This window comes from Copadichromis virginalis, linkage group LG8 (assembly GCF_057382275.1).
Source record: "Copadichromis virginalis isolate Kocher_CV1m ecotype Utaka linkage group LG8, C_Virginalis_male_GT1.1, whole genome shotgun sequence".
NCBI lineage: Eukaryota > Metazoa > Chordata > Actinopteri > Cichliformes > Cichlidae > Copadichromis > Copadichromis virginalis.
In genome coordinates, this window is record NC_140625.1 from 4,811,018 (window position 1) to 4,838,228 (window position 27,211).

At 39.5% G+C, this 27,211-nt stretch overlaps 1 protein-coding gene and 1 pseudogene across 1 annotated transcript in view; one reads left to right on the forward strand and one right to left on the reverse strand.

Annotated features, from left to right (window-relative positions):
• The window catches only part of ca10a (carbonic anhydrase 10 (inactive)a), a 320,448-nt gene that overhangs the window by 284,713 nt on the left and 8,524 nt on the right, over positions 1-27,211 (forward strand). The window contains exons 4-6 of the mRNA XM_085465447.1: positions 44-229; positions 23,508-23,603; positions 26,997-27,069. Of these exons, the coding sequence (XP_085321573.1) occupies positions 44-229; positions 23,508-23,603; positions 26,997-27,069 (355 nt within the window). The remainder of the gene's footprint in view (positions 1-43; positions 230-23,507; positions 23,604-26,996; positions 27,070-27,211) is intronic.
• On the reverse strand, positions 13,572-14,710 carry LOC146702537 (uncharacterized; annotated as a pseudogene).

The following is a 27,211-nucleotide window of genomic DNA, read 5'->3' on the forward strand; positions in this document are numbered from 1 at the left end:
ATTTAATCACCTGTGCGCCATCTGTTTTGTTTGTTTTTTTCAGGTGGGAGGAACAATGTACAACACAGGCCGTCACGTCTCTCTTCGACTGGACAAGGAGCACCTGGTTAACATCTCTGGAGGGCCAATGACGTATAGCCACCGTCTGGAGGAGATCCGGCTACACTTTGGCAGTGAGGATGTCCTGGGCTCAGAGCACCTACTTAACGGACAGGCCTTCTCTGGAGAGGTGTGTGCAGATGTGAAACTATTATGTGAAATAGCTAGCCATAAAAATAGGTGTTTTTGCAAAGCAAATTTTAACTAAATAAATTACCAAATGAAAATGAAAATCTATTTCACTGACTAGCATTATATCAAAATTAGTAGTTGGTTGTCAAAGATAAAAAGTTGGTCTTGCAAATTCTCCAGCCAGTGCTAGCCACACTACTGCTGAAGGAGAAGATATTAAAACATTGATTCATTAATTCATCATTCCTGAAATAATACACATTTCTTACAGCAGTCTGATGAATAAAAGAATGACACCATCTTGATACATTCTTTATCGCAACAACATCTACTGCTTTAAATCCTGCAAATCAGTGAAGTCCCTGAAATCAGTGGTAGGCACTGCAGCTCAATTTTAAAATACTGATCAGCTCCAAGTGCACTAAATGATCAGGCATGTGTTTCATGTTGACATGAAAGTCACTCAGTAGTATCAGGGGGAAAATGTCAGCTTGTGCTTTATGTCACAGAAACATGCAGGTATGTGTCAAGCCAGAAGGTAGGTTTTTGTTTTTTAATTTTTCTTTATTCAAAATATATTTAATGAGCATAATTTGCATTGCTATCTGAAGATAACATTGACACGCACATGCATTTTCATGAAATTAAGAAAACAACCCTTTTTTCTCCATGGTCTTTAATCTTGTCACATCCTGTTATGGCAGGCAGGGAGGGCTTACAAATAGGGATGGGTATCAAAACCCGGTTCTTGTTGAGAACCGGTTCCCACTGTTTCAATTCCTTGGAATTGTTTGCCATTTTTGCAAACGATTCCCTTATTGATTCCAGTCGCCCCGAATGACATCACCACGTTGTGGAGCATCATTTACCTGGCATCAAACGCTCAAATGTTTGGTCATATTTTACGAGAATGGATGACCACAGGGCAACTTGCAATACTTGCAAAGTAGATATTTCGTTTAAGGGAGGAAACACGACGAATATGCAAAAGCATTTGCTCACAGAACACGCGATGAGCTTAAATGAATGTCGTGTTTTTAATTCGCTCCGGACTCGTGAATCTCAACCCAGCAGCAGCGGTAACATTTGCACGTCCTCTCCTGTTAATGCGGCAGGTAAATAATTAACTAACAGTGCATATTATGTTAGCGCGATCTGCCTTATTACAAAACCTGCCATTACTGTGCGTTGCATTTAGGTCCTGGGGACCCTGTGACACCCCATTGAAGAGCCGTAGGCTGGATCTCTTAAGATCTCACTGTTGGGTTTGTATGGCCATGTTACTCCTAAATTTCTATCTTATTCAAAGAGAAGATATAAAACAAAGTTCTAAGCTAATCGACCTTAGTGTTCTCCTTTTTAAAAAGAATCGATTAGAGAATCGATAAAGAATCGAATCTTTAAACAGAATTGAAAATGGAATCGGAATCGTGAAAACCTTATCAATACCCATCCCTACTTGCAATAAATGATGTTTTTTCAGGTGCAACATATGGAACAGGGAAAGTGAATTATGTCAACCTAACCAAATCTAACCAGCTAACTAAAATCTAGTATTCCTGGTCCATTAATGGAACTGTCCTTGACTTTTATGTAATATTGTTAAAATGGGATTTTTAGCACACTTGTTGTTTAGCGGGTAGCCAGCGGTCCTGAGACAGGAGGATCCCATGGCCAATCTCCTAAGTAACGGGGACAATATTAGAAATAATGACGCATGTTTATGTGTATTTTTGTGCATTAGAGCCCTGACTTTAGTTCAGGGTATAAAGCTTCAGGTGAGGATGAAGAGGATGATATTTCATTACGGTTCTGGTGGCCTTCGCTTTCCTTTGCATTTTAATAATAATACATTTTATTTATTTATTTATTTTTTACTTATTTAGGGAAGGGGACCTCTTTTCTGACGATAAAACAGACCACTATATTCAAATATGTTGGGGGAACATGGCGATTTCCACAAACCAGTGCCTGCTCCTGTGTATTTTTAATGTATTCATTATAAGTTTATGAGAATGCATCCATTTTTTGAAATGTAATTACAATCTAATTATGTATATATATTTTTTTAATTAAATAACCTCAAAAAAATACTAATCGTACGTTTAAGTTTGCGTGTTTGTACAGGTCGGTAGTACAGAACAGACTCATATGGCAATAGTAATTGGAACAAGCAGAAAGGAAAGATTAAGGCATTTATTTCTGGCCAGCATTAAGGCATACTGGTCATTAGAGAAGAAAGACATGCTGTACTCCCTTGCTTTCAGCAGCAGAAAAAGCTGAGCCATAATGAGTTTGTCAAAAAAGATTTTCCAAACATACTGAGGTGACACTGGAAGTGCTTTTGCTGTCGTTTGTAATTACACACAAATCTCTCTGATTAGAGACATATTAGACAGTTTTGATCAATGTCCTGTGAGGTGACAAGTAATTAACGTTGCATGATGCTTTATCATAGCTGATAAATCATCATGTGTAGTTACTCCGCCTCAGTTTGATTTGCAGCATGTTTCACAATATGAAAAACACAATGTTACATGTTTATCTGATTACCTAATATCTGATTAAAAACACGAGGCCTTATATGTAAGCTTTAAATTTCCAGTTTATCAAATACCATTGAGCAGTCCTTACCTTTAAATCTAAACTCTCTTCTTCCTCTCCTGTCCTGTCTTTCTTGTCTTTCTCCATCTGTAAGTGACGTTAGCTCTCTTTCTTTTCTCTCCCTGTGAAATGCAGTAGCTGGACCTTTAGATAGCAACACACTGTGAGACAAACCACACACAAACAGTTTGTGTGTTTGCTGATGTTTTTTGAGCTGATAGAAACGCTGTATTTGAAATCACCTGACACTTAAAAAAGTCACTCACTTTATGTTCACTCCTCTTCAGTAGTGCTAGCTAAATGCTTAAGTACCGCAACTTATGGAGACCTGCAGTCATTCTGGAACTGTGGCAAAAACACAACAAAACAAACAAACAAAAAAACCACCGTCCAACTTTGGCACTTGACTTTGGCACACATCGTCTCTTTTTATGTGGCGATAATACACAAACAGGATTGCCTTTCATGTGTTTCTGTGTAGACTCAAATTGGTTTGATGTTTGAAGGCTCAGAATGACAAAATAATAACTCAACCCAATTGCATTAAAGCAAAATTAATGAGCATGTTTTTAGAAAATGTAAGAATTAGAAAGTATTGATATTTGTTTAAAAATATAGGTAGTAAAAGTAAAAAGTAGTCAGAATATAAACTACTCAAGTAAAGTACAGATACATGGAAATTGTACTTAAGTACAGTAACAAAGTATTTGTACTTCATTACTTCCCACCCCTGGGTGGGAAGTAATGAAGTACCTGGGTGGGAAGTAATGAAGTACCTGGGTGGGAAGTAATGAAGTACAAATACTTTGTTACTGTACTTAAGTACAATTTCCATGTATGATGGAAGTTGGTTGTTTCCAGGGAAACAACCAACTTCCATCAGTGCTTCCCCAAAAACACAACCATAGTTACGATGGTAGCAATGGCACAGGTGTGTGTACAGTGATATAAAAACAGTGTTTTTACTCTTTCTAAGGTTTGTTGGTGGCCCAGATCTGGTTTGCCAGATGTGGCCCACACATGGACCAGCAGCAGACACACCGTGCTGGCCCAGAACAGTTTCAGCTCTGGCCCCAGATGTCAGCGTAATGTGTACCTTAATCAGGACATGTAATAACAACATGTGCTGGAACATAATAGTGCAAAAGTAACATGAAGAAACTCTGTTCGGACAGTGAATGGACTGATTCGCATAGCGCTTTTCCCTATCCCAGATTACTCAAAGTGCTCTATCATGTCACATTCACACACTTTCTCTAAACTGAGTGTTTCATAACTACATTCATACACATTCATTACTCTTGGCATACAGACTGGAGGAGCCAGGGATCGAACCACTAACCTCCTGAACAGTAGGTGACCTGCTCTACCTCCTGAGCTACAGCCACACAGTGATAAACATGAGTAAACCCTCACTAGGTTTTGGATACAGTGTACAGTCTCAAACCTGCATTTGAAACATTGGCTACCATAGCAGTATAGTATTGCAACATGGCATTTGTGTCTTCTAACTAAAGTAGGAAAATAGGAACATAACTGGTGTATGTCAACATCTGGTTGACATATACACCCTGACGTGACGCCAGTCGGTCAGAAGGGCCAGCTTGATGCCAGATCCGGGCCAGACCTGTTTTCTATGAGCCTGGGCCACATAAACCGAACCACAATTGGGCCAGATATGGCATGCCACATCGCATAAACAGTGCCATCTATGCCAGGCCTGGCCCATATCCTGATGACATACATCTTACCATGCCAGAAGTCAGCCAGCAGTGCCGGCTTGATACCAGATCCGGGCCAGACCTGCTTGCTACGTGGGTAATAAATGCCACCAGAAATACATTGTGGCAGTACATAATAGAACAATAATAAGTTCGAGGGGGGACCTCTAAAAATCTTTAGAATTGTTTCCTACTTTGTGAAACAATGTTAAGAATGTTAAGGCTCAACCAATGTTTTTTTGAAAGAGCTGTGCTTGATGTTATTCACCTGTGGCCATGAAAGTGATTGGAACAATTTAGTGATTTGGAATGGTGAGTGAATACTTTGATTTGAGAGTTCTTTCTTGCCAACACTGGAAAAAGTAAGTGAAGTAAAATGGATTCACTTTAAAATTGTACTTGAGGAATTTCAATACAATCAAAATGCAGAATTATAAGGACTTTATAGATGGAGCACGTGGAATCTAATGATCCCATGGAAACATATATTGTTTGAAAGAAAAATTGAACATCTACAAAAGTCTCCATTTGTTTAGTTTACACAGTGGATTTCAAAAAACCTCCCTTCGAAATCTCCAAATGTGAAATTACCTCTTGCATGACTGTAGTGATTCGCATCAGTCCTTCCAAGAGGCACAGCCCTGTCATAGGCATGGCGGTGAAGCATCTAATTTGACTTCTGCATCCTTTTTTCATGCATAAAAAAGTGTGCTTTTTGTGCTATTCCATTTAAAATTTTTGATGAGCGAAATAATTAGTTTCACTGGCTTTGTTCATGAGCCACTCACATTGCTGCATTCTGTCATGGCCAATAACAAATTTGTGCAGCAGCAAAAGTAACTGCAGTCCTGACAGAGAGATTTATTATAATTAATGAAATCATTTTTCCTCCTTCAGAGAATGGAAGGTGATATACAAATCTTGGCTTTTTACATCCCCTCACAAGCTGACAGATCAGCTCTGAACAAACTGTACAACATTATTGTTGGTTTACAGGACTCTAACCTAGAAGTAATATTTATTGTGCTGGGATACTTTAACAAAGTCAGTATGAAGAGAGTTCTACCCAAATACTATAAAAACATTTATTTTCCTAGAAGGTAATCCCTACACACATTCGTAAATCTTAGTTTATGTTTGCGGATCATACTGACAAATCTCAGTGACCTTAACTTCAAGGTCAAGGTCAGAGATCAAGATTTCTTAATATCTTGTGAACACTATAAGAAGGAAGTCACCTATGATTTTCAAATTCATACCCTAGGTACATGTACTATGACCCTGAGGGGTAGTACTGGTGGCTGCAGGTATTTTTGCTCTTTTTCCCCCCTATTTAGTATTTGCAGTACCAAAATATTGTGGACATTGTGTGGCCACGCTAACTCTAATACAGACATTGGAGGAAATTGACAGTTACACATAATAGGTTGCAAGTTCAAAATAATTTGAATGAGTTCTTTTTAGCTTTCTATAAAGATGATTCTTTTTACATTTTTAAATTTTATTTGACTGAAAGTCAGCACATGCTGGATGGAAACACCTAGCAACTAACATAATGCTTCAATTGACTAATATCAGTTTACTTTCGGCTACTACCACTACTACTGCTTTCCTACAGCCTCATAACAAACTTTTTAAATGCTTGATGTAAAAATACTGTTTCCTGATATGTGTTGTTTATTGTAACTCGTGCATTAAACAGTACATATATCTTACAATGAAACGGGTATTAAATATGACCAAGAGGAGGTATATAGATGATGAATAAAAGAGGGTCCACGACAGATTCCTGAAGAGCTCTAGTAGTAACTGGAAATGAACTGAATTTTAAATTTTATAATTGAATAAATTGAGTGCTGCCATAGAGATAAGATTCAAACCAATCTAAGGCTGTATCTGTGATTTCAATAGAAGCAAGAGTCTCAAGAAGAATGCTATAGGATATAGTGTCAAAGGCAGTAGACAGATCAAGGACGATTACAATGGTTAATAAGCCAGAGTCAGCTGCCATGAAAAGGGCGTTTGGCAAAAACCAGACTGGAATTGTTCACAAAGGTTACAACCAGACAAGTGAGTGGGACCTGAGATGCAGGTACTTTCTCAAGGATTTAAGATATAAAGGCTAGGTTGGATTTACGACGACGATTGATGAAATTTTGGCAAGCTGCGCCAGGTTTTTTTAAAGTATAGGTGTTATCTGCTGATTTGGGAAATCAGGGAACAATACCAGAGGTGAGGGAAGAAGGAATAATAGCAGGTATTATGGTGTTCAGAGAGGGTCAGTAGGCTCCAACCAAAGAGGGTAGAAACTCCAATCAACAAGTGGATGGCTTGGATTTCAGATTAAGTCAGAAAATTCAGAAACAGAGGAAAGTGTCAGACTTGAAAGTGCACCAAAGGAATAGTTGAAGCTGAAAGCCTTTGTTGTCATTATACACAGTATAACGAGATTAAAAAGCAGCTCCGTAAAAGTGCACATATGCTAGCACATTATATGAAACTATATAATAAAATAACCATACAAATAATGTAGACATACAATCTAGACAGACAGTTTGAGCACCGACAATTTAACACGCACGCAAGAGTTAATGCTAGAGATATTTCAGTGCGAATTACTTTTGTGCAAGGTTGAGTCATAGGCTGAGGGAAGTGAAAAAGTGGTTAGTTGCTTGTAAATCTTGTAAACTTTAGTGTTCAAAAATGACATTTAAGTATTACAATAAGTGGCAGAATACAAATTGATGGCTATGGAGAAAAGGGCCCTTGTGTTCCCTTCACCTAAACTGACTAAACCTGCATATTAAGAAGATATTGCTGAAGGTATAGCATCCTTTTTAAAGATGACTATGGTTATTGTACATTTTCTTGTGGATGTCCAGATCTTTCATAGAGATGTTCCAGATGAAGGGCTTTAGCTTTCAGCTGACATAATTCAAACGCAAACCATCGTCCAGAGTGGGTGAAAAAGGTGAGTGTTTTATAAAGTAGCCAGGGCATCTAAAATTCCACGGAGGCCATCATTATAATGAGCAACTAGTTCTTCAGGGGTGGATGGAGGATTTATGCTGGGGAGACTGTCAATACCACTCAAAACAGCATTTAAATTAATGCCTTTGATCTTGTGAAATGAAATGAAATGAAATGACACATTGGATATTTGCTTTGGATAGAGTGAAATTAACATCAAAAGATATTAATATGCGGCCAAAGATGGGGGAGATCAATTGCTATACAGTTAAGACGAGTGATGCCAGAACAACCGATTAGGTCCAGGATATTTACTTTGCAGTGTGTAGGGAAATCATCATGCTGCAGCAGTCCAAACATATCCAAGCAAGAAGTAATGTCCCTAGTGAGAGATGATTATTGATGTTGTCCATATGTAATATTAAAGTCTCCCAGTAATATGGGGAAAATGAACAAAATGGGTGAGAAAAGCAGCATATTCATTGATAAAATCAGCACTGGAGTTAGTTGGGCTATACACAGAGGTGACTATAGGGATATGTCCATTAAGTTATAGGGAAATGGATTCAAATTAGTTCTTGACTGGCACATAAATAGGTGAAACCTGCCGTGGTAGATCACAAGACCTCCCACTCTACCAGATGCTTGAGGCTACCAGATTTAAATAAATCTGTGAGGAGCAGAGTCACACACTGTGAAATGTCATTTAGTTTTTGCTACGTTTCAATCAAACACAAAAAATTAAACACCAAAAGAAAAAATTCTTTAGGTTTTGCTAGGACAATGCAAAATGTGTGCAGCCATTAATTAACACAATGTGCAAAATAAATGGGAAGCTAGCATATAAACCAAAAACAGAGTTTTTGTTATGAGCACCTTAATTCTTCAAGATAGCCCGAGCTCTCTCTGGGGGTTTTTCCTTGAGTAGCCTTCAGAAATAGTTCTTCAGGGTTCTTGAAGGACATTCCGAATCTCTTCTTTAGAAGTTGGCTGCCTTTACTGTGGGGTCATCTAGACAGAGAACAGAACAGAGCTTTCCCTGTTAAGTTGATCCCATAGTGCTTCAATAATGTTGAGGTCGAGACTTGGGGGGGGGGAATGCAAAGCAGTCTTTCAGTTTCTGAACTGGACCTATGAAAAGCATGAATACAGTTAACTTTTTTTATTTTTTATTTTTTCAGCTTAATACCTGGCCTCACCTCTTGCATATATTGTCAGTTGTACTGCATGCAAGTTGGCAAATAACAGGGAAACCAAGGCCAGGAGATAGCCAACGGATGTTCCCGTTTTTCATCCTATTCCATTTTGTCATATTCTACTCACTCAAACAATTGTTTCTGGTTAAAATGGCAACTAGAAAACATCTTACTCATCCTTCACCACCCCCCGCCATAGCCCTTCTCAGAGCTAGAGTTGTGATTTCAAGGTCCAATAAGATTCTTCATAATTGAAAATGAAGAAAAATTCTCGCTTGCCAGCTCCCTAGCCTGATGTGCAGATTTTGCTGACGCTGTGCACATCCTTGAAATGTGAGCAAAGAGTGGAATATTCAAACTTTTTAAAGCAGAACCTCTTTCTGAAATTGCTTCCTGTGGCAGGAATGGCACGTGTTTGTGTATATGTGAGTGCATTAAAACTCAAGCTTTCATTTTTTAATCACCCCTTTTTATTGTCAAACTCAGCATGGCTTTTTCTTTGGTCTTTCTCTTCCACTTTGCTGAAAAATTGTATGTAACTGTGTTTGCCTAAGTTTTTATTTATGTCTGTGTGTGTGAGGGTGTTTGTGTGTGTTTAGCTCACATTTACTTTACTGCATACCAAAAAAAATGCATGAATGAAATGTATTAAATAAATATAAAAGAGTGGCAGAACATAATGAATTTAATAAAGAACAGAAAGTCTTTCTTATTATTACATAAAACTTCATAGTGTTAGGTGGCAGCTCATTACTCAGTCTAATTACACTAATTCTCCCTCTAGAAAAAAAAGAAACTGATAACATCGCGTATAAAATAATGACTTGAAGTTATTGCTGTTTTAAAAAACAACAACAAAAAACCCAACCCAAAACAAAAAAAGCAGATGATCTTTAAAATTATATCCGGCAGTGTAGAACTAAACTGTACTTCCATGTCTTTCATGGCTATTTATAGATAAAGATAGAGATACATAAACATGTAAATACACATAAACATATAAAAATAAGAATAAAGGTAGAAAATAATGATAATGGCTGAGCATTCTCTGTGTGAAAACAGAAGCTAGCCTGGTGGACACATAATATTTTAGCACCTGTTAAAAAAACCAAGGTGTTTCATTTTCAGATTAAATTGAGTGGCTGCTTCAGGAGAGCAGAGCTGCATGCATAAATTAACCCCTAGGTACTCACACACACACACACACACAATTAATAATTCCCGGTATACTGATTCTTTCTCCTCTTGTGTACATCTCATTTATATACAGGAGCTCCTCAGTACATTGCATTATAAAAGCATACTGAGTGCTAAATGGGTACTAGACAATCAAAAGCCATTTTAGTGAGCACCATGTAAACAGTGATAGTCTATTGAAGGTTACTGAAGTAACCAAACAATGAAAGACATCGAAGGCTGAATGAGGAATAGAAGATTGACCTCACTAATATAACTGAGTACTGTAATTACACTACTTGATCTGAAGGCCAACTTTATTCATATTTTCTTGAACTGCTTTAAATTCAAGCCTTTCTGAGAAAATTAAAAAACACTGAGTCTCTTAACAATGACGCAAGCAAAAATTTTACTCTACTATATTTTAAATGGCATCAATCTATTCTGAATCATACTATGCATTGTTTAAGAGAAAAAAACCTTTTGTGTAAATGTTGTAAACCATTTTAAAATACCAACAGCACAGTAATAATAGTTACTTGCTCGGCAATAAGATTGGCTATGCAGCTGAACTTCAGTGTTTCACTTTTCTTTTGTCTACACATAAATGTGCTGCATGTCATTTCAGTCAAACCAGACAAAAAGCATTCAGTTTTGAGATGTAACAGGTAACACTGAGGAGCCTTAGTTAATGTTAAGCCAGTAACATTATTTATATAACCTACGAAAGACCAGATAACTGTTATCATCCCCTGATATATAAAACATTAGAACTGAAAGAGGAAGTACATTTTTGTGTGTGTGTTTTAAAGTAATCCAAATCGGTTGGATCATCATCAACCAGTGAGAGCTGGCTGTCCGACTATGAACAAGCACTTTTGAGTCTTTCTTTGTTTTTGCATTTTTATGCCAGTTGTCAATATTTAGTTTCTTTAAACTTTACCAGAACACTGGGTCATGATCATCCTACATATTATACATAGAGTGAAATTCCGTCAGAGTGTGAATCATTGTGGTGACTGTTTTAGCCCATTAGGTACAACAACATCATTTTCACCAACCCTTTTCTAAAGTGTGCTGTAAGTTTTAGATTGATTTTCCTCCTTCCAGGCAGCCGCTGCTTTGAGTGCTTTCAGTTCACTGTGGAGACATAATATGTAGGTGATCCATCACAAAGAAAAATTCCTCTTCTCCGTTTGGCCCGTGTAATACTGAAGCAAGGTCACATGGGCACTATGTTAAAAAAATATTTACCAACGTTATATTCACAGGCTCTCTAATATTTAACTGAAATTCAGAATTAGCATCTTATAGGCCCAATGTTCTTTTGCCTGTGCTTGGTTTATGATCTTGTTGATCACAATGATGCGGTCCATTTAGATAACCTGTCTTAAGATAACGGTTCAAAAGTGGTGTTAGTGAATCCACCAGAGTGTCTTAGGCAGAAAATAATTACTCAGAAATGTAGATGAAATTATTAACGGATTCGAATCAGTTCATTTAAATCTGTTTATCAGTTAACATATTTTTACGTCTGTTTTTTCTTGTCTCAGCTGAAAATGCTAACATGCGATATTTAATTGGAATTTTGAATAGAAATCTATGGTTTACTCTCTAATGCTAAGGATGCCTTATGGCACCACCCCTTCTAGGACCGAGCCAAAACAAAGCCAAGCTGGGTACATGAACCAATCAAACTGTTGCAGTTGTTGCATATACATAGTTGAGGTTGGCGAGAGTTTCAACTGTGAAATGGCAGGCATATATACAGGTTCTTGTCCAGTTATCCTTGTAAAAAAGTAGGTGAATAAACTATGTTTTAGACATCTGAAAATTTTCTCCCACCCACCCAAAGTTTGAAGTCCATTTCTGAGCTTAGGATGAATTGTGTCTTATAGCCTGCATGGCAGTGTTGATAGCTTCAGCCAAACCATCATATACTTACATTGCTTATCCAGTAACAGAGCCTCATGTGTATTATCATTATTTTTGGAAGGAATACAAAACTTTGGTTTGGCTTAAGGGTCAGGTATGATCATGGAATGGAAAATATACAGGATGGTCATTTTATGTTACAGAGAAGAGGAGTAGGCAGGTGTTTCAGTAATAACCAAAGAATTGAAAGACTACGGGCAGAACTCCACACAATTGTATCAAGACACCTTAGAAATATTTTTAATTTTATGGAAGAACGGGATATGTTGGATTCACTGAATGAGCTGCATCTTTTTTGCCTGTATTATGTTTATTCGCCAAGGATTGAAAAAGCAAGAGTACAGAGCAGAATCAGTGTCAATCAGTGGAACAACCATGATCTCTCTACACAAGGAGGACAGGCGCCTCTTCAGCTGTGGCATACAGGTGTCACAAACAATGTGGGAATCCAGTCGTTTATAAATGACATTTTTCATGTCGATATCTATTATGGCATTGATGAAGGGCCATTACCCCGGCCATTACTTCAAACAAACAATAATGTCATAATTCCAGATAATGATGTCAACATTAATGAGACCGCAATGAACATTATTCAACAAGTGAATCTATTAGAAAATGATGGAAATCAGGGAATATGTTTTTTCTTCACTTTTACACATTTTTTGTTGAAAAAAAAGAAAGAATTAAGAAATATAAGAAAACATATCCGATCAAAACTAACAACATACTGAAAGCATTTTCTGTAAAATGACAGCAGAAACTGAGGCAGCAGAAGAATGAAAAGACACAAAGACAACCATGTCAAAGACACATGAACAGAGTAATGTGAGACAAAGACTATATGTTCACACTCAATAGTCTAAATAAACTTCTGAAGTGCTGTTAAATGGTTGGTATCTACCTGTATGAATCCTGAAGAACAATCACCGTAACGAGTCTTAAAACATCGATCTGACTGAGGCAGATGAATTTGTGAATATTAAAACTTTGACAAGTTAACACAGTCCTGCTCAAATGGAATACAAACTACTTCTAATGCAATATAAGATTTATAAAATAAATATACTTACCTTTTTGACTTTTTTTTTGAAGAGTTCCAGGTCAGCTATGTGTTCCAGAGTTGGATTTGATGAATTGCCAACCAGAAGAGAAAATGCTGTTGGTGACAGAAAGTTAGGTGGTTAGGACCACCATGTACCAAGCTTACTGCAACAGAATTAAAGGAAAAGCAAAACTGTCAATAATGTTGCCTGTAAAGACCCATATCAGTTAGACAGTTCACACTATTAATCTTAGAAAAATTGGTAATTACCAGTACTCTCAAGAGCCAAGTTCTTGCAGTTTTATTTCCCCTCAAACATGGGTGACCCTGCAATGGTGTCCATCAGTAGTCTCAAGAATTCCCTCCTTGGCCCACCTAAATCAACCCCTTTCTCATTTCACACACATCATCAAATTGGGCTCATGAGATATCCTTTGAAAACCATGTAAGGCTCCCTCCCACACAGCAGAGCGATTTATATTACATTTGCACTGCTATTTTGTGCTAATTTTGCTTGACAGTTCCAGCAGTATCTCTTAAAGCGGGACTTTTTCTGCACTAAAAAAAGAAAAGAAAACACAAAATTAAATATATCAGCTACATGGTCATCTTACAGAATTTGAAAATATGTGTCATACTGATCATAGAGATTTAAAGTTTTATATTCATTTGACAATTCTGGAAAGCTCTAATTCAAATTCTGTACATCTGACTCTCCAAGCTTGCAATTATAGCTTGATTTAATTCTTCATGATCTGAAGGATTGCCAGAAAGCGATGCTGCGAGAGTTAAATATGAGAGTAATCATCAGCATTAACACTCATGGCAGGGATGTCTTCACTTCTTGCCATGAAACCTCTGCTGTGACTGCTTGTGCCAGGTTTGTCATCACTTCTTGCCATGTAGCCTTCATCACAAATGCTGCTCTCATCACTTACTTGCTTTGCTTTTTACCAACACTCCTGGCAATACAGTTGGTGCCAGTATCATCTTCTTCATCACTGCTAGTGCCAGGGTTATCATGCTTAACATGACTTCTAAACATTTTAGTGACTTGGCTGCTCATGTCTGTTGAATTTGTTGAGTATCAACTTCAAAACAATCATCATCACTGTCCTTATCAGTTGCACACCTGCTTAATGCTGATTTGGAGCTGATGTGGGAAAGATCTTTGTCCTTATCTGATTCAGTCTTCAACAGGAAAAGGCCAAAAATATACATCAAAAGCAAGAAATTATAGTTTATCTTAAACAAATTAAAATAAGAAATAGCCATCTTGGTTGCTCCCAAACATGTTTTAAATAAATATATCTTATTTTGCTTGAAGACAAATTGTTGACATTTTTTCCCAAATGATGATACTTTTTCGTTTCTTTTAGGAACTTATTAAAAGTGTCCTTACATAGAGGGCTTTGACTTTAAATACCTTTGGGATTAGCATATCAGTTAGCTCGTGACCATCTTGGAGCTTTGGACACACCAGCTTTTTGTCACAAGCCATTAGAAACTCGAGGCTACAAAAAATAATTAGTTGAAATTGGTGTAGTTAGGCAAACAGAAGAGTTAATTTTATATACTGTATTGAATTATATTATATATCATTATATAGTATCTGCCTTGGTGGGGTAATAGTGAGTGGCAGTTTTTTTTTTTTAAATAAGATTGGAAACTTTGCCATTATAGAAATACAGGGTGGGCCATTTATATGGATACACCGTAATAACATGGGAATGGTTGGTGATATTAAAGTCCTGTTTGTGGCACATTAGTATATGTGAGGGGGCAAACTCCTCAAGATGGGTGGTGATGGTCACCACCATGGTGGTGGCCATTTAGAAGTCGGCCATCTTGGATACAACTTTTGTTTTTTCAATAGGAAGAGGGCCATGTGACACATCAAATTTATTGGTAATGTCACAAGAAAAACAATGGTGTGCTTGGTTTCAACATAACTTTATTCTTTCATGAGTTATTTACAAGTTTCTCTTTGTTCACAGCCATTGACATGTTGAAAAGGTTAACACGTGAGGAGCGGATCGAAATTGTGTTGATATCTGGTGAACGCAGTAACCGGGTCATTGCAGCAGATTTCAATGCAAGACACCCTACGAGACCACCCATCTCCCATGCTACAGTTAGCAAACTGCTTGCTAAGTTTCGTGAAACTGGTTCAGTGTTGGATTTGCCAAAATGTGGACGCAAGAAAACTGTCACTAATGAAGAAACATCAGTGGTTGTCCTAGCTTCATTCAGCAAGAGCCCACAAGGTAGCACTCGCCGCATGTCAGTGGAGAGTGGCATTAGTCGAACATCCCTTCGGCGGATATTAGCTACTCACAAATGGCACCCTTACAAACTCCAGCTACTGCAGCATCTCAACGAGGATGACCCAGATCGGTGCGCAGAATTTGGAGAATGGCAAAAAAAGTAGAGTAGCAGAAGATTTTGTTCAGTGATGAGGCAAACTTTTATGTGAATGGTGAAGTTAACAAAAAAAAACCCACCACTATTGGTCTGATACTAACCCACATTGGATGGATCCCTTCTAGACTGTTGGAACAACAAAAGTGATGGTTTGGTGTGGTATATGGGGTACAACGATAGTGGGTCCATTCTTCATCAATGGAAACCTCAAGGCCACTGGATATTTGAAATTGCTACGTGATGCAGGAGGGGGAGATACAGGAGAGGTGGAGGAAGATCTCAGCCTGGGTGTTTATTGTCTTATGTAGTCTGGAAGATGAGTGGATGGTGGGGTGGGTGCAGTTTTCTCTGTGGTGGGGTTGGGTGGACTGTCCCGGGCTCTGTGGGGCCGGGAGGCGCTGTTGCACTGGGCCCCGGTCTGGATGGGCCTGGGCCCCCTTTCCCTGGCGGGTCGCGGAGTATGGGGGTGCCCACTGGGGTCAGCGGGGGAGCTGGCCCCACGGAGGGGTCACTTGCCCCTCCCTTCCTTCCCTCCCCATCTCCAGCTGCCTCCCCCTTCCCGCTCCACCACAACCACCCACACATGCAGGACCTTGGAGTAGGGGTATGTCACCAGGGTGCAGAGGAGGCTACCCCCCCCCCCCCCCCGCCCCGTCCCCTTCTGGCTGCCTCTGCCTCAACTTTATCCCACAACTTAGACATTCACATTATTCACACTCTCATTACACATACATATAGGATCTTGGGGGTGGGCACGATACACGGAATCCAAAGTACCATCAGGGTGTACACCTCACCCCTGGCGTCGTTGCCCACCTCTCAATTTTAAATACACGTAGACATTGAGGGCCTAGCAGGAGGGACCATGCGCTTACCTGCTGCTCTCTGGCAGGTAGCTCCATGCCCTCCTGGGTTTTAAATGCACCTTAGAACACACATGCATCAACACTACAATGAGCGGGTGGAGGGAGGTTTGGAGTCTTCTCTCACCCCCATTCTCTGCAGCCTGCTGGAGGGGGGCTAGGAGGAGGAGTTGGCCGTCCGACTGCGGTCTGGAGTGTGGGGCCTCCCTGCTGCTGGGAAAAGGGTAACACCACCTGGGTCTGGGTGCAGTTCCCCCCTCCAGGGGCAAGGGTACCTAGACCTGGTTTGTAGAGTACGCTTGGGGAGTGTGATCGTGTGTACAACGTCTCTTTATGTCTGTCTCCACGTTGGTTGAGTGTGGAGTAAGTGCATATGAGAGCATGAGGGTGGGAATGGATGTTTGTATCTGTGTGTGCCTGTATGTCTGTGTCTATATGTCAGGTTGGGTGTCAGACGCCACCTCTCTGGGGACATCTCAGGCCCTCCAAGGTTTGGAGGCCTATCTCCCCCTACCACCACTTCCCCTGCCAGTGGCGGACTCCCTCAGACATCGGTGCGTTGGTGGTTCTTTGTGTCCGGGGATAGACGTCCAGGTACACACCGGCTCACTCCTTGGCGACCGCTTATGGAGCCTGGGGCTCGCTCGGGCCACTTCGGAGGTGGGGTGCCCCCGGCCTCTTGGCCTGGGGCTCGGTCACTCAGGCACAGCTGGCTGCCGGCGGAGCTCACGGGCGCGTCACTGCAACCCCCCCTGGCTTCTGCTCCGCGGCTGCTGAGTGAGCCCTCATCTGGGACTCTCCTCAGCTCTTTCTGGGACAGTGGCGCGGCTGCCCCTCTGTTGGTCTTCCTTGGTCTCTTGTGTTCTGGGGGCCTCTGGATGTCTGGAATTTTGATCTCCTCCATACCTGCTTCATGCCCTGGAGGACGGGGCTGTGGCCCCCCCACACCCTCTAGCAGATCATTACATGTAGGAACCTTTAAAAAAAAAAAACAAGCGCGTCCATGCTCACAGGTGTACACACGGGTGATCACACCCACAAACTACACCCTTTTTGGCTCCTACCTCAAAGCACACTGTGTTCTGTTGATCTTATGTGCTGCACAATAATGTTTAATATTTGGTATTTACTGTCATATTCCCATATATCATTGTGATGTTGTTTATTCTATTACACTTGTTCTCTTCTGCTTGTTTTCTTTTTTCTTTCTCAGCAGGTGATCCAGGTGATTGATAGATGCATTTTTTATTTCTTTTTTTTTTCTGCCCGTTCTGTTGGTTTTTGTTTTTTGCCCTTCTCCCCCGTCCCTCTTCTCAGCTGTTTCTCTTTCCCTCTTTCTTTCTCCCCTTCTTTCCTCCAGTCAAGTCTGTCCCGTATTCAGTAAGTGAAAATAAAATAAACAATAAAAGGTGAATCAAATGGACCATTATGGCAAGGCTGGGATGGTCAATTTGGTAAAGTAAATCCGTTGGGCATCTTTCTTTGCCTTTAGACAACAATTCTGAAGGCAAAAGAGCCAAACGGGACAGGCAAAAAAAAAAAAAAAAGAAATTGCTACGTGATGATGTGTTTCCCTCTCAAAACTAACTCGGGATCTCGCAAAAGTTGAATTCCAACAATGGCGGCAGCTACTTAGTTGTAATATTACTCTTTCTGGGTCACAAAATACACTTTTAAGATATTTTGAGGCGTGAATGTAGTTGTGTAAACGTCAGATACCTGCTCGGTTTACAAGACATCACATATTTACAAAAGTGCTCCGACGTTTTTGGAGATCTGACACCCACCATCTCGAAGCTAACGGGAGGTCGAGACCTACAGCCGGGAGGAATACCGCTTTCCCGGCACATCGTGCCTCGACCTCCCGGTCGGCTTCGAGCTGGCGGCCTCCGAAGAATGCGGCTAAAACTTTTGCGAGATCCCGAGTTTGTTTTGCAAGATCTCGCAAAAGTCCGTCATAATTTTTTTTTTCTCCCATGTCCCCTGCGGGGCTCCGTAGTATATAAAAATTGGTGTATTTCAAAAATAAAAATATGAAGACACTTAAATTAAATTTCCTGTGGTGGGAAACTATTTTGTGCAACTTTTTTGTATTTGCAGTTTTGAGAGATAAGCCTCTTAAATTTCTCTAACTAGAAATATATGTTAAAAAAACAAAAATGATTTTTAATTCTTTTCTAGTTTATTGCACTTTTTTGCAATTTATGTAATTACTATGCACTTAATGCAGACATATTATTAAAATTTGGGCTATAATGGTTGTATTGATGTATATCAACTTGAAATGCTCCCAAAAATGGCACTACAGCATATAAAATATAATATAAGCTCTGGCGGACTTGGTTCTGTGGTAGGTCTTAAAGGGTTAAACAGCTTATGGCTGGGGTGGCTGGAGTCCTTATAACCAATAACCAATCCTATGTGTGCAGAGACTTTTATCTCATAAACTGAAAAACAATGTCAGATTTTGGTGTCATTTGAAACCTTATTATCAGTAGGAATAGACCAGTTTCCTTCATCTTTTTTTTTTACCGATTTATATTATCTTATAAAATAACATGATCGTGGACAAATAACTTAAGAAAGTACCATTCAATATTAGTTTTAATGGATTACATTAGGTTTACACCTAATACATTTGACAGTGTCAGCCCCACAGACAGAAAGAGACAGCACTTATTTCTGAAGAGGGGCTCCAGATACATTTAATTCAAATCTTGTCAGGTGTTTGAAAAGGATTTGCCACAGGCAGTCGCTTCAAACATTTTAAATCCCCATCAGCCACAGAAACATACCTTGGATATCCTATTTCAAATATAGTCACACACAGAAAATCCCATTGAGCTAATATTGCTGCGGCAGATTATTGGTCACAGAGCTGCAGATGAGGAGACTCTTCCTATTTTATTTTCTCTTGCTCTAATTATCATTAATCACTATTAAATGGAACATTACACCCACATTTGCACCACAGTAGCTTTGTTGTGAAGGATCTTGGATTAAAATTGCATCAGAACACCAGTCATGGCTTGTTTTGAAGAAAAATATCAGTGAAGAAAAAAAAAAGCGAAATTTGGGTTTATGCTCAATTACCATTGCAGTTTATTTTGTATTAGCACAGCAGATTTTATCGGAGATGCTTCTAATTCTGTCACATTAGAAAAAAAAACATGGTGAAAAACGACAGCAAAAAGCCAATGCAGATACAAATCTAGAGTGTGATCAGCATATTTGTACATGGCAGCAAGACTTCTCCATTTGCAGGTTTCTTGATACTATACATTATCCTGTTAATCTGAAGAAGGGTCCAAGGATTAACTGAAGCTGAGATGGGGAGCATCATTTCCAGCCCAGCGCTTAGAAAGCTGTTAGTGCTAAGCACCCTTCTTTCCCGTATCGACTTGCTGTCTCCATATTTCCCTATCCCTGAGGGCACCGAGCCATCATGCCATAAAGAGACTGTCATGACCCCTTGTTGTGAGTAATAGTGACCATTCATACCCTATTCATTCAGTGCAGCTTTCCACCCAGGTTTAACTGACCTAAAAATGGCCAAAGAAGCTGCTAACTCACCAAGTACTTAGAAGAGCTGCATTCAGTGGAAAGTTTTAGTGTGGTTGTTTTTTTAAAAGATTTCCCATGGAATCATGTGCAAAATTATTCTTTAATCTTTTGATATATTTCCAGTATTTATCAAACAAGCTATGGTTTGATGTTTGACTTAATGCTGGCCTTGTTTCATTGTTACTGTTGATGTATTAGGTGAATCCCATATTTTTCAGCTTTAAGCCGAAACATTATTTTTTGTTATATGTTTTTGGAAATTTTTGATGGTAATGCTTCTGCAAATGTAAGTCGTAATAATGAAATCTCTTTCTGCCATTCCTGAAATTGATTATTAAGAACTTAGCTCTGAAAAGCTAGCTCTGACAATATACATTAAATGCTTTGTGTGTTTTTCAGTGTGTGGAAGATATTAAATAGCAGTCCCTTGATGACTAAAATATAATTGTTTGCTACAGATTTCAGTGTTGTTGATAATGGAAAAGAATGGAGGAGAGGCTTGTTGTAGATGTTTGTTGTTGCCTTCAAACATGTAGTTACAGTTGTGAAAGGATGTAAACCTAAAAGTTATTGATGGCTAAACCTAATCAAACAAGGGAAAACAGTTAGTTAAAAAAATGTGAAATGTGTTTTCAGTCATCCAGATCATTGTAGTCTGAGGAGCTTGGAAAGAAAAGCGTCTGGATTTCTTTAAGTTTCCTTGAAGACGTTTCACCTCTCATCCGAGAAGCTACTTCAGTTCGAAGAGCAACTGGTGGAGCACTCTAGGCCATTTGACCTCAGTAAATCACATGATAGGGTGGGGCTAGATTTCACAATGGGTTCACCCAAAACCCTGGCTGATTGTGACGCACATCCATTTTCACACCTTGGCTCGTGTGATTAGGTAGAAGATCAATAGGGTCCATGAGGGTCCATTACCCTCTTGGGGACACTCCCATAGGGTTTAAAAATCTGGGGCTCCCCACCAATTGCTTTTAGGACTGAAGAAGCTTCTCGAATGAGAGCTGAAACATCTTAAAGAAGTCCAGACGCTTTTCTTTCCAAGCACCTTAGAAAGATGGGTTGTGAACTTACCTTACTTGACTTATAGTACTTAGAATGTTCCAATGAAGTTCTTGTGCATTGTAGGCCTTTTCCCACTCAGAACTCTAGTGTTACGGAACTACATAATATTCAGCAGAATGAAACACAGCGTTACCGCTGAATCTAAGTAACATGTTCCTGTTACATTGATAGAGGTGTTGAACTTAATAGTTAGTGTGAATTGTTTGAACAGCCCGAAGCTGCAATAAATGATGAGGTACAGTAGGCTCACACATAAAATTACCTTCTTCTGCTCTTTCTGTAACTATTTCTGTGTCTAATTACGACCTCTATTTTCTCGCTCTTTTTTCCTTCTCTATTTGGCAGACATTCTCACTTTATTATGGCCCACACTGGCCTTTTATTGCCCACCAGCAGCACACTTTGGGCAATTTGTCATTGGGAGAGTGGGGATGAGTTCTTTTGGCTGCCTCTGCCACTCTCACCTAAAAATCTAATCAGATCAGCAAAGGACTCTAATCACTTCCTCTCTTGCCTTGATTGCATTTATAGAAGTTCTGCTGTGCTGCACTCTCCCAATCAAGTATTCCATAATTACTCTCCTCTTATAATTGTTTATTTATATACCCCTGTACAGTATGCTCTTTGCCAGTGAGTGAGGAGAAGTTTATGGAGGTGAGGAGGGAAAGCCTTCGAGAAAAATCTGAAAATTATTGCCAGCCGTTTGTGCTTGAAATAAGTCATTTACCACCTTTGTATTCATGGGGTCATTGTGTATTACCACATATTGAAAAACTATAACGTAAAGGTAATACATTTTTAGGCATTCTGCCAATCTAAGAAGTAAGTGACAGATTTTTTAATACCCAAAAAAGGAGACTTTTTCTCCTGTGCTAATATTTGTCTGCTTGGATAAAATACTATGGGTATAGTTTTTTTATTATTTATGACCCAAATGCTAAGCTAATCAACCATCCACAATGCTATGGGTTAGGAGTAACTGTAACGGAACTGTAACCCCTAAAGCAAAGAAGATATTTTGTGAAAAAATAGTAGATAGTTTTTGATGCGGGCAGCACGGTGGCACGGTGGTTAGCACTGTTGCCGCACAGCAAGAAGGTCCTGAGTTCAATTCCACCATCAGGCCGGGGTCTTTCTGTGTGGAGTTTGCATGTTCTCCCCGTGTTTGCGTGGGTTCCCTCCGGGTACTCCGGCTTCCTCCCACCGTCCAAAGACATGCAGCTTGAGGGGATAGGTTAATTGGAAAATCCAAATTGCCATTGTGTGAATGTGCGAGTGAATGTGAGTGCGAATGGTTGTCTGTCCCTGTGTGTTGGCCCTGCGACAGACTGGCGACCTGTCCAGGGTGTACCCCGCCTCTCGCCCTATGACAGCTGGGATAGGCTCCAGCACCCCCCGCGACCCTGAAAAGGATAAGCGGAAGCGAATGGATGGATGGATGGATGGATGGATGGATAGTTTTTGATGCATGAAGGATGATTACATTTTTTGCAATGAATGTGTATAGCTGCCAGAAGTGCAGACTTCTTGCAGTTCCTGAAATGTGCTTCTGCTTGGTAGTCTCGGGAGCTAGAGATCAGTCCGTCAGGATCTCTGCCCCTGGCCGTTGCCCAGCACACACTGCACTCAACTCCTGTGGCACCTCATGCAGGTGGTGTGCCTGTAGAAGGGTGGACCCATAATCCCCTCTTTAGGCTGTGCTGGGGCCCGTGGACATGGCCACAGGGTGTGGCACCGGTAACCCTATCCCTCCACCCCTCCACCACAATAAGTTAGCAATTCACGGAGGGGACAAAGGGTATTGTATTTTATATTGTATCGTATTTGCATAACTGGCAACCTTCCAGTTATGTTGAGCTCCCCAACCCCCTGAACCACGGTCGCCCCACCATGATGCTATTCCCAGATTTCAATGACCTCCCTTAGCTTGCAGACCACGCCAAACTACAAAGATCAGATAAGAAAAGTAGGAAACAAGACACAGGAATGGCACACAAAAGGATCGGAAGGCGTGATTTATAGATAAAAAATTTTTTATTTGTTTGTTGCATGGGTTACTTTCCTGTCAACTACAGAAATGTATTTAATTTCCCTGTCCTCTTTTGCTTTCAGTTCATTGTTAAAATCTGATACTTTTAAACCTTTTCTCTAAGAAGTGCCTATTCATGATATATTGTATATCTTTCAAATGCACATAGGTTAGGCATTTTAAATGTAAGAGTTGGAAGTTGAGCGGTTGGGTCTGCCCATGCCAAAACATCAGGCTTAAACTACCGAACAGTTGTTGTGGATGAAGCATCTGTCAGTCAAACATTAACCTCATGCTGGGAGATTGTTTAGCTTTCTCAGCAGGCTGGCCTTGGAGCAAATAATGACAGAACATCCCCGTCTCTTAATGTCCTTCATATTACTTCTGTCCTTATACACATTAAGTATACAAACTATCTGCATGTCAGCTGCTTCCATTTTAATTTACCAGAGATTTGTATTGATTTTCCCTTTTTAATCATCTGATATGCTAGCCATAAAGAAAGATTTAAGTGAATGATTGAGTATCAGTACAAGGCAACTATACATTCTTGACAAAGGTGCTCAAAGGTTTCTATTTTATAGTAACTGTTTCAAGCACCTTCATGATGTTTAAACTAAAACTATCAGACTGATGTTTTTCTTTCTGTAATTCCCTACTTCTCTTCTCTTTATGTTCCAGGTTCAGCTGATCCACTACAATCATGAGCTGTACACAAATTATACAGAAGCTGCAAAAAGCCCCAATGGACTGGTCATAGTGTCTATATTCATGAAGGTAAACCTCATACATATGTTTAATCACTGCGCGAATACAAATGTGTACTTGTATTCACTCACAGAAATGGAATTTTATCTTGACACAGAACAACTTACAGTTACTATGGCGTTCTGACTTATAGCAATAAAATCCAGTAGAATGCAAATTGCTACATTCTGAGTTTTATACATTTATACTGAATCTGGGCATAAACGCCATGTTAATTTTGACCTGGTTTAATCAGTTTTTAAGTATTACAAGCCAGTAACAATATACTTATTCAAGAATAACTTAAAGCAGTTTTCCTACTTTGACAGAATTCCATGACTTCTATGAGTGTGGAACTCACTGTCATGAGTCATGAGTGCTCCCGGAAAATTCCAAAATAAAAAAATTAAATTAATTTTTTTCACCTCAAAGTTCTACACACAATACCATATAATCACAAAGCTAAAAACATTTGTTTGACATTGTTTCAAATGCACAAAAAATAAAACATCTACGTAAGTTCATGTGGGTGGCTGCAGGTCAGGAGGTATAGCAAGTCATCTACTGATTGGAAGGTTGGTGATTAGATTCCTGGCTCCTCCAGTGTGCATGTCAAATATCCTTGGGCAAGATACTAACCCCCAGTTGCTGTCTGATGCTGTCTGATGCATGCATCAGAGTATGAATCTGAATGTGTGTGAATGTTAGGTAGAAAGCATAGGTGTGAATGGGTGAAGGTGGCATGTTGTATAAAGCTTGTTGAGTGCTCCAGGAGAGTAGAAAAGTGCTATATAAGAATCAGTCCATTTACCATTTATTTAAAACCTTTACAATTACACTCATATTTGAGCTCGGGTGCATTCTGTTTGATTGGAGCCCATCTATGGTAAATTTAGTTGACTGGACATGATTTGGCAAGAACTGTCTATATGAGGTCCCACATTTGATAGGATATGTGAGAGAAACAATGCCATGTTTCTCTCACATACACAGCTGGGACGAATAGAAATAATGACACAGAGAAGCAAAACTAAACACACTGAACACAAGAGACTGCCGACACAAAACAGGAAACACTAAGACACAAATTCAACATGTGGCAAGACACATGGCTGGGAGGGAGGAACGCACATGAGAACAGAATTGACTGGAAAGACAGAGGAGGGGGCCAAAAGAGGGAAACACTGACATAATTCAGTGTACATACATGAATACACAAGAGAGGCAGGCAGGGGGAACGTGGAGTGAAACACAAGGAGGAACATGTAAACAGAAAATGGAAACAAGACAAAGGTACACACACACATGGGAAGTGAGGAACAAAACACAAGGGGAACCTCATAAACCTGATAATTAAGGAATTCAATAAATAAGGGATTATAGGAATAATAAACTGAGATCAGCAGAAAAATCCGAAACAATAACATGAATAAATTCAGGACTGTGAAACTTGAATCATAATAACACAAAAACGCTCAATAAAACAAAATAAACTCCAAAAGCTGTGTCCAACACCCAGCAAAACTTTGCTTGACAGTGTGTTTTCATTTTAGTTATGGAGGTCAGAGTAAAGGATGGACTTGAAGCCATTAGCTGAACAAAAATCTGATTTTCATGAGTTCATGTCAGGCAAGGTTAGACAAAAAAATAAATCTTTGATTTTTACCATACCTAGTATTCTAGGAATTATCTCAGTACTAGACAACTGGAGGACAGGCTTTTGAACAGGCATGTAGCCAGAAACTGAGATTTACTATACCAGTAACAGCCTTTTTCCCCAGCCACAAGGAAAGTGAATGTTTGTTTGTTTTGTCTTTAGCAATTTGTGTTTCCAGAGCAATTCATCCAGGTAAGTTTATATGGTACTGTCCTAGCATATTCCTTCATTATTCTTGTTTTGACAATTAGCTGTACACCTACTCTGGATATAAGATAAGATAAGATAAGATAAGATAACCTTTATTAGTCCCACACGTGGGAAATTTGTTTTGTCACAGCAGGAAGTGGACAGTGCAAAAGTTATGAGGCAAAAATTAGGATACAATAAGAATAAATACAGTACACAACTGTACAGAATAGAATAAAATAAAATACTATATACAGTAGAATAAAATAAAATAAATATACAATAAGATAAAAATAGAATACAAATACAAATGCTATATACAACTGAGTAAAAATACAACGATGACAGAAAGGATTATTGCACTTAGTGTTATTGCATATGTATGGATGTGTGTGTTTGATCAGTTAAAGTCTTTATTATGGAGTCTGACAGCAGTGGGGAGGAAAGACCTGCGAAATCTCTCCGTCCCACACCGTGGGTGCCGCAGTCTCCCACTGAAGGAGCTGCTCAGTGCTGTCACAGTCTGCTGCATGGGGTGGGAGATGTTGTCCAACAGTGATGACAGCTTAGCCACCATTCTCCTGTCACTCACCACCTCCACTGGGTCCAGAGGACATCCTAGAACAGAGCTGGCTCCGTAATAGCATAAGTGCCTAAATGACTGCAAAGCTGCTGTAAGAAATGTCATCTTACGGCTTAGCTGTTTCTCCAAGCACGCACTGATGAGGACACTTTAAAATGTTTCACAACTGTTTACATACAGAAAATAGTGAGTTGCTTATCAGTTCCACTTTCATCAGCATGCAAATTCAGCAGTGTGTGAGACTGGGCCACAAGATGAAACTCAATATCACAACATGAGTAAGAATATGTGGATGTATGTATACAATAATCAAATAACAAAGGAAGCAAAATCATAGTAAAAATGTGTGGAAAATGCAAACTAAAAACAAACAAACATCGGGGGTTTCAGTAGCCTATCCTCATTTTCATATACTTCTTAAGCAAAAAGAAAATCACAAGGTTATGTCTTTGTTTTAAATAAGAGCTATACATGGAATCCATTACCTAACCCAGTAGTAAAACTCACAGGGGTCAAACTGGCCCAGCAGTGTTTCCGTCTATTGTGGATCCACAGAATTAACAACTTGGCTCAGAAACTGATTGTCTCCTTCTTCCACTCTTCTACTGAGTGTGCGTCGACCTAAAGCATGTCTGCATGGTTTGCCATCTGCTTCTCAGCAGAGTGAAGTGCACTCATAAGGGCCATTTCCACTGCCCAGAAAATTATCCATTACCCACTTGCCTCCCATGAAGACATTTACAACTCCTGCTACCTCAACAGAGGCAGACTTCAGTTCAAGTTCTGCTGTCATTAGAGCACAGTGTTTGAGGCTTTTTTAATAGTCTCCTAAAAAGGTGATAGATTAAAAAAATACACTCTCATTATACTTGGAAGTACTGTCCCAAATAGATTAAATTTCGTTTAATCATACAAGAGCAGAGCTCTCAACTCATTATGTGACCATTTAACCTCACTCTTTTGACCCTCTTTTTTCCTTTTCTCTTTTTTCTAGATTGCTGAGACCTCGAACTCATTCCTGAATCGAATGCTGAACAGAGACACCATCACAAGAATAACATATAAAAGTAGGTGGTTGTGTGTAATAAGTTGTTAAAGCACCAATCATAAATTGGCCAAGCAGCATGCTCTGCATAGTGCTCCAAGTGGATCACAGTTCATGTGGTTTGCATGGTTGGGTTGGATAGAACCTGTCCAGTGTCATCATCC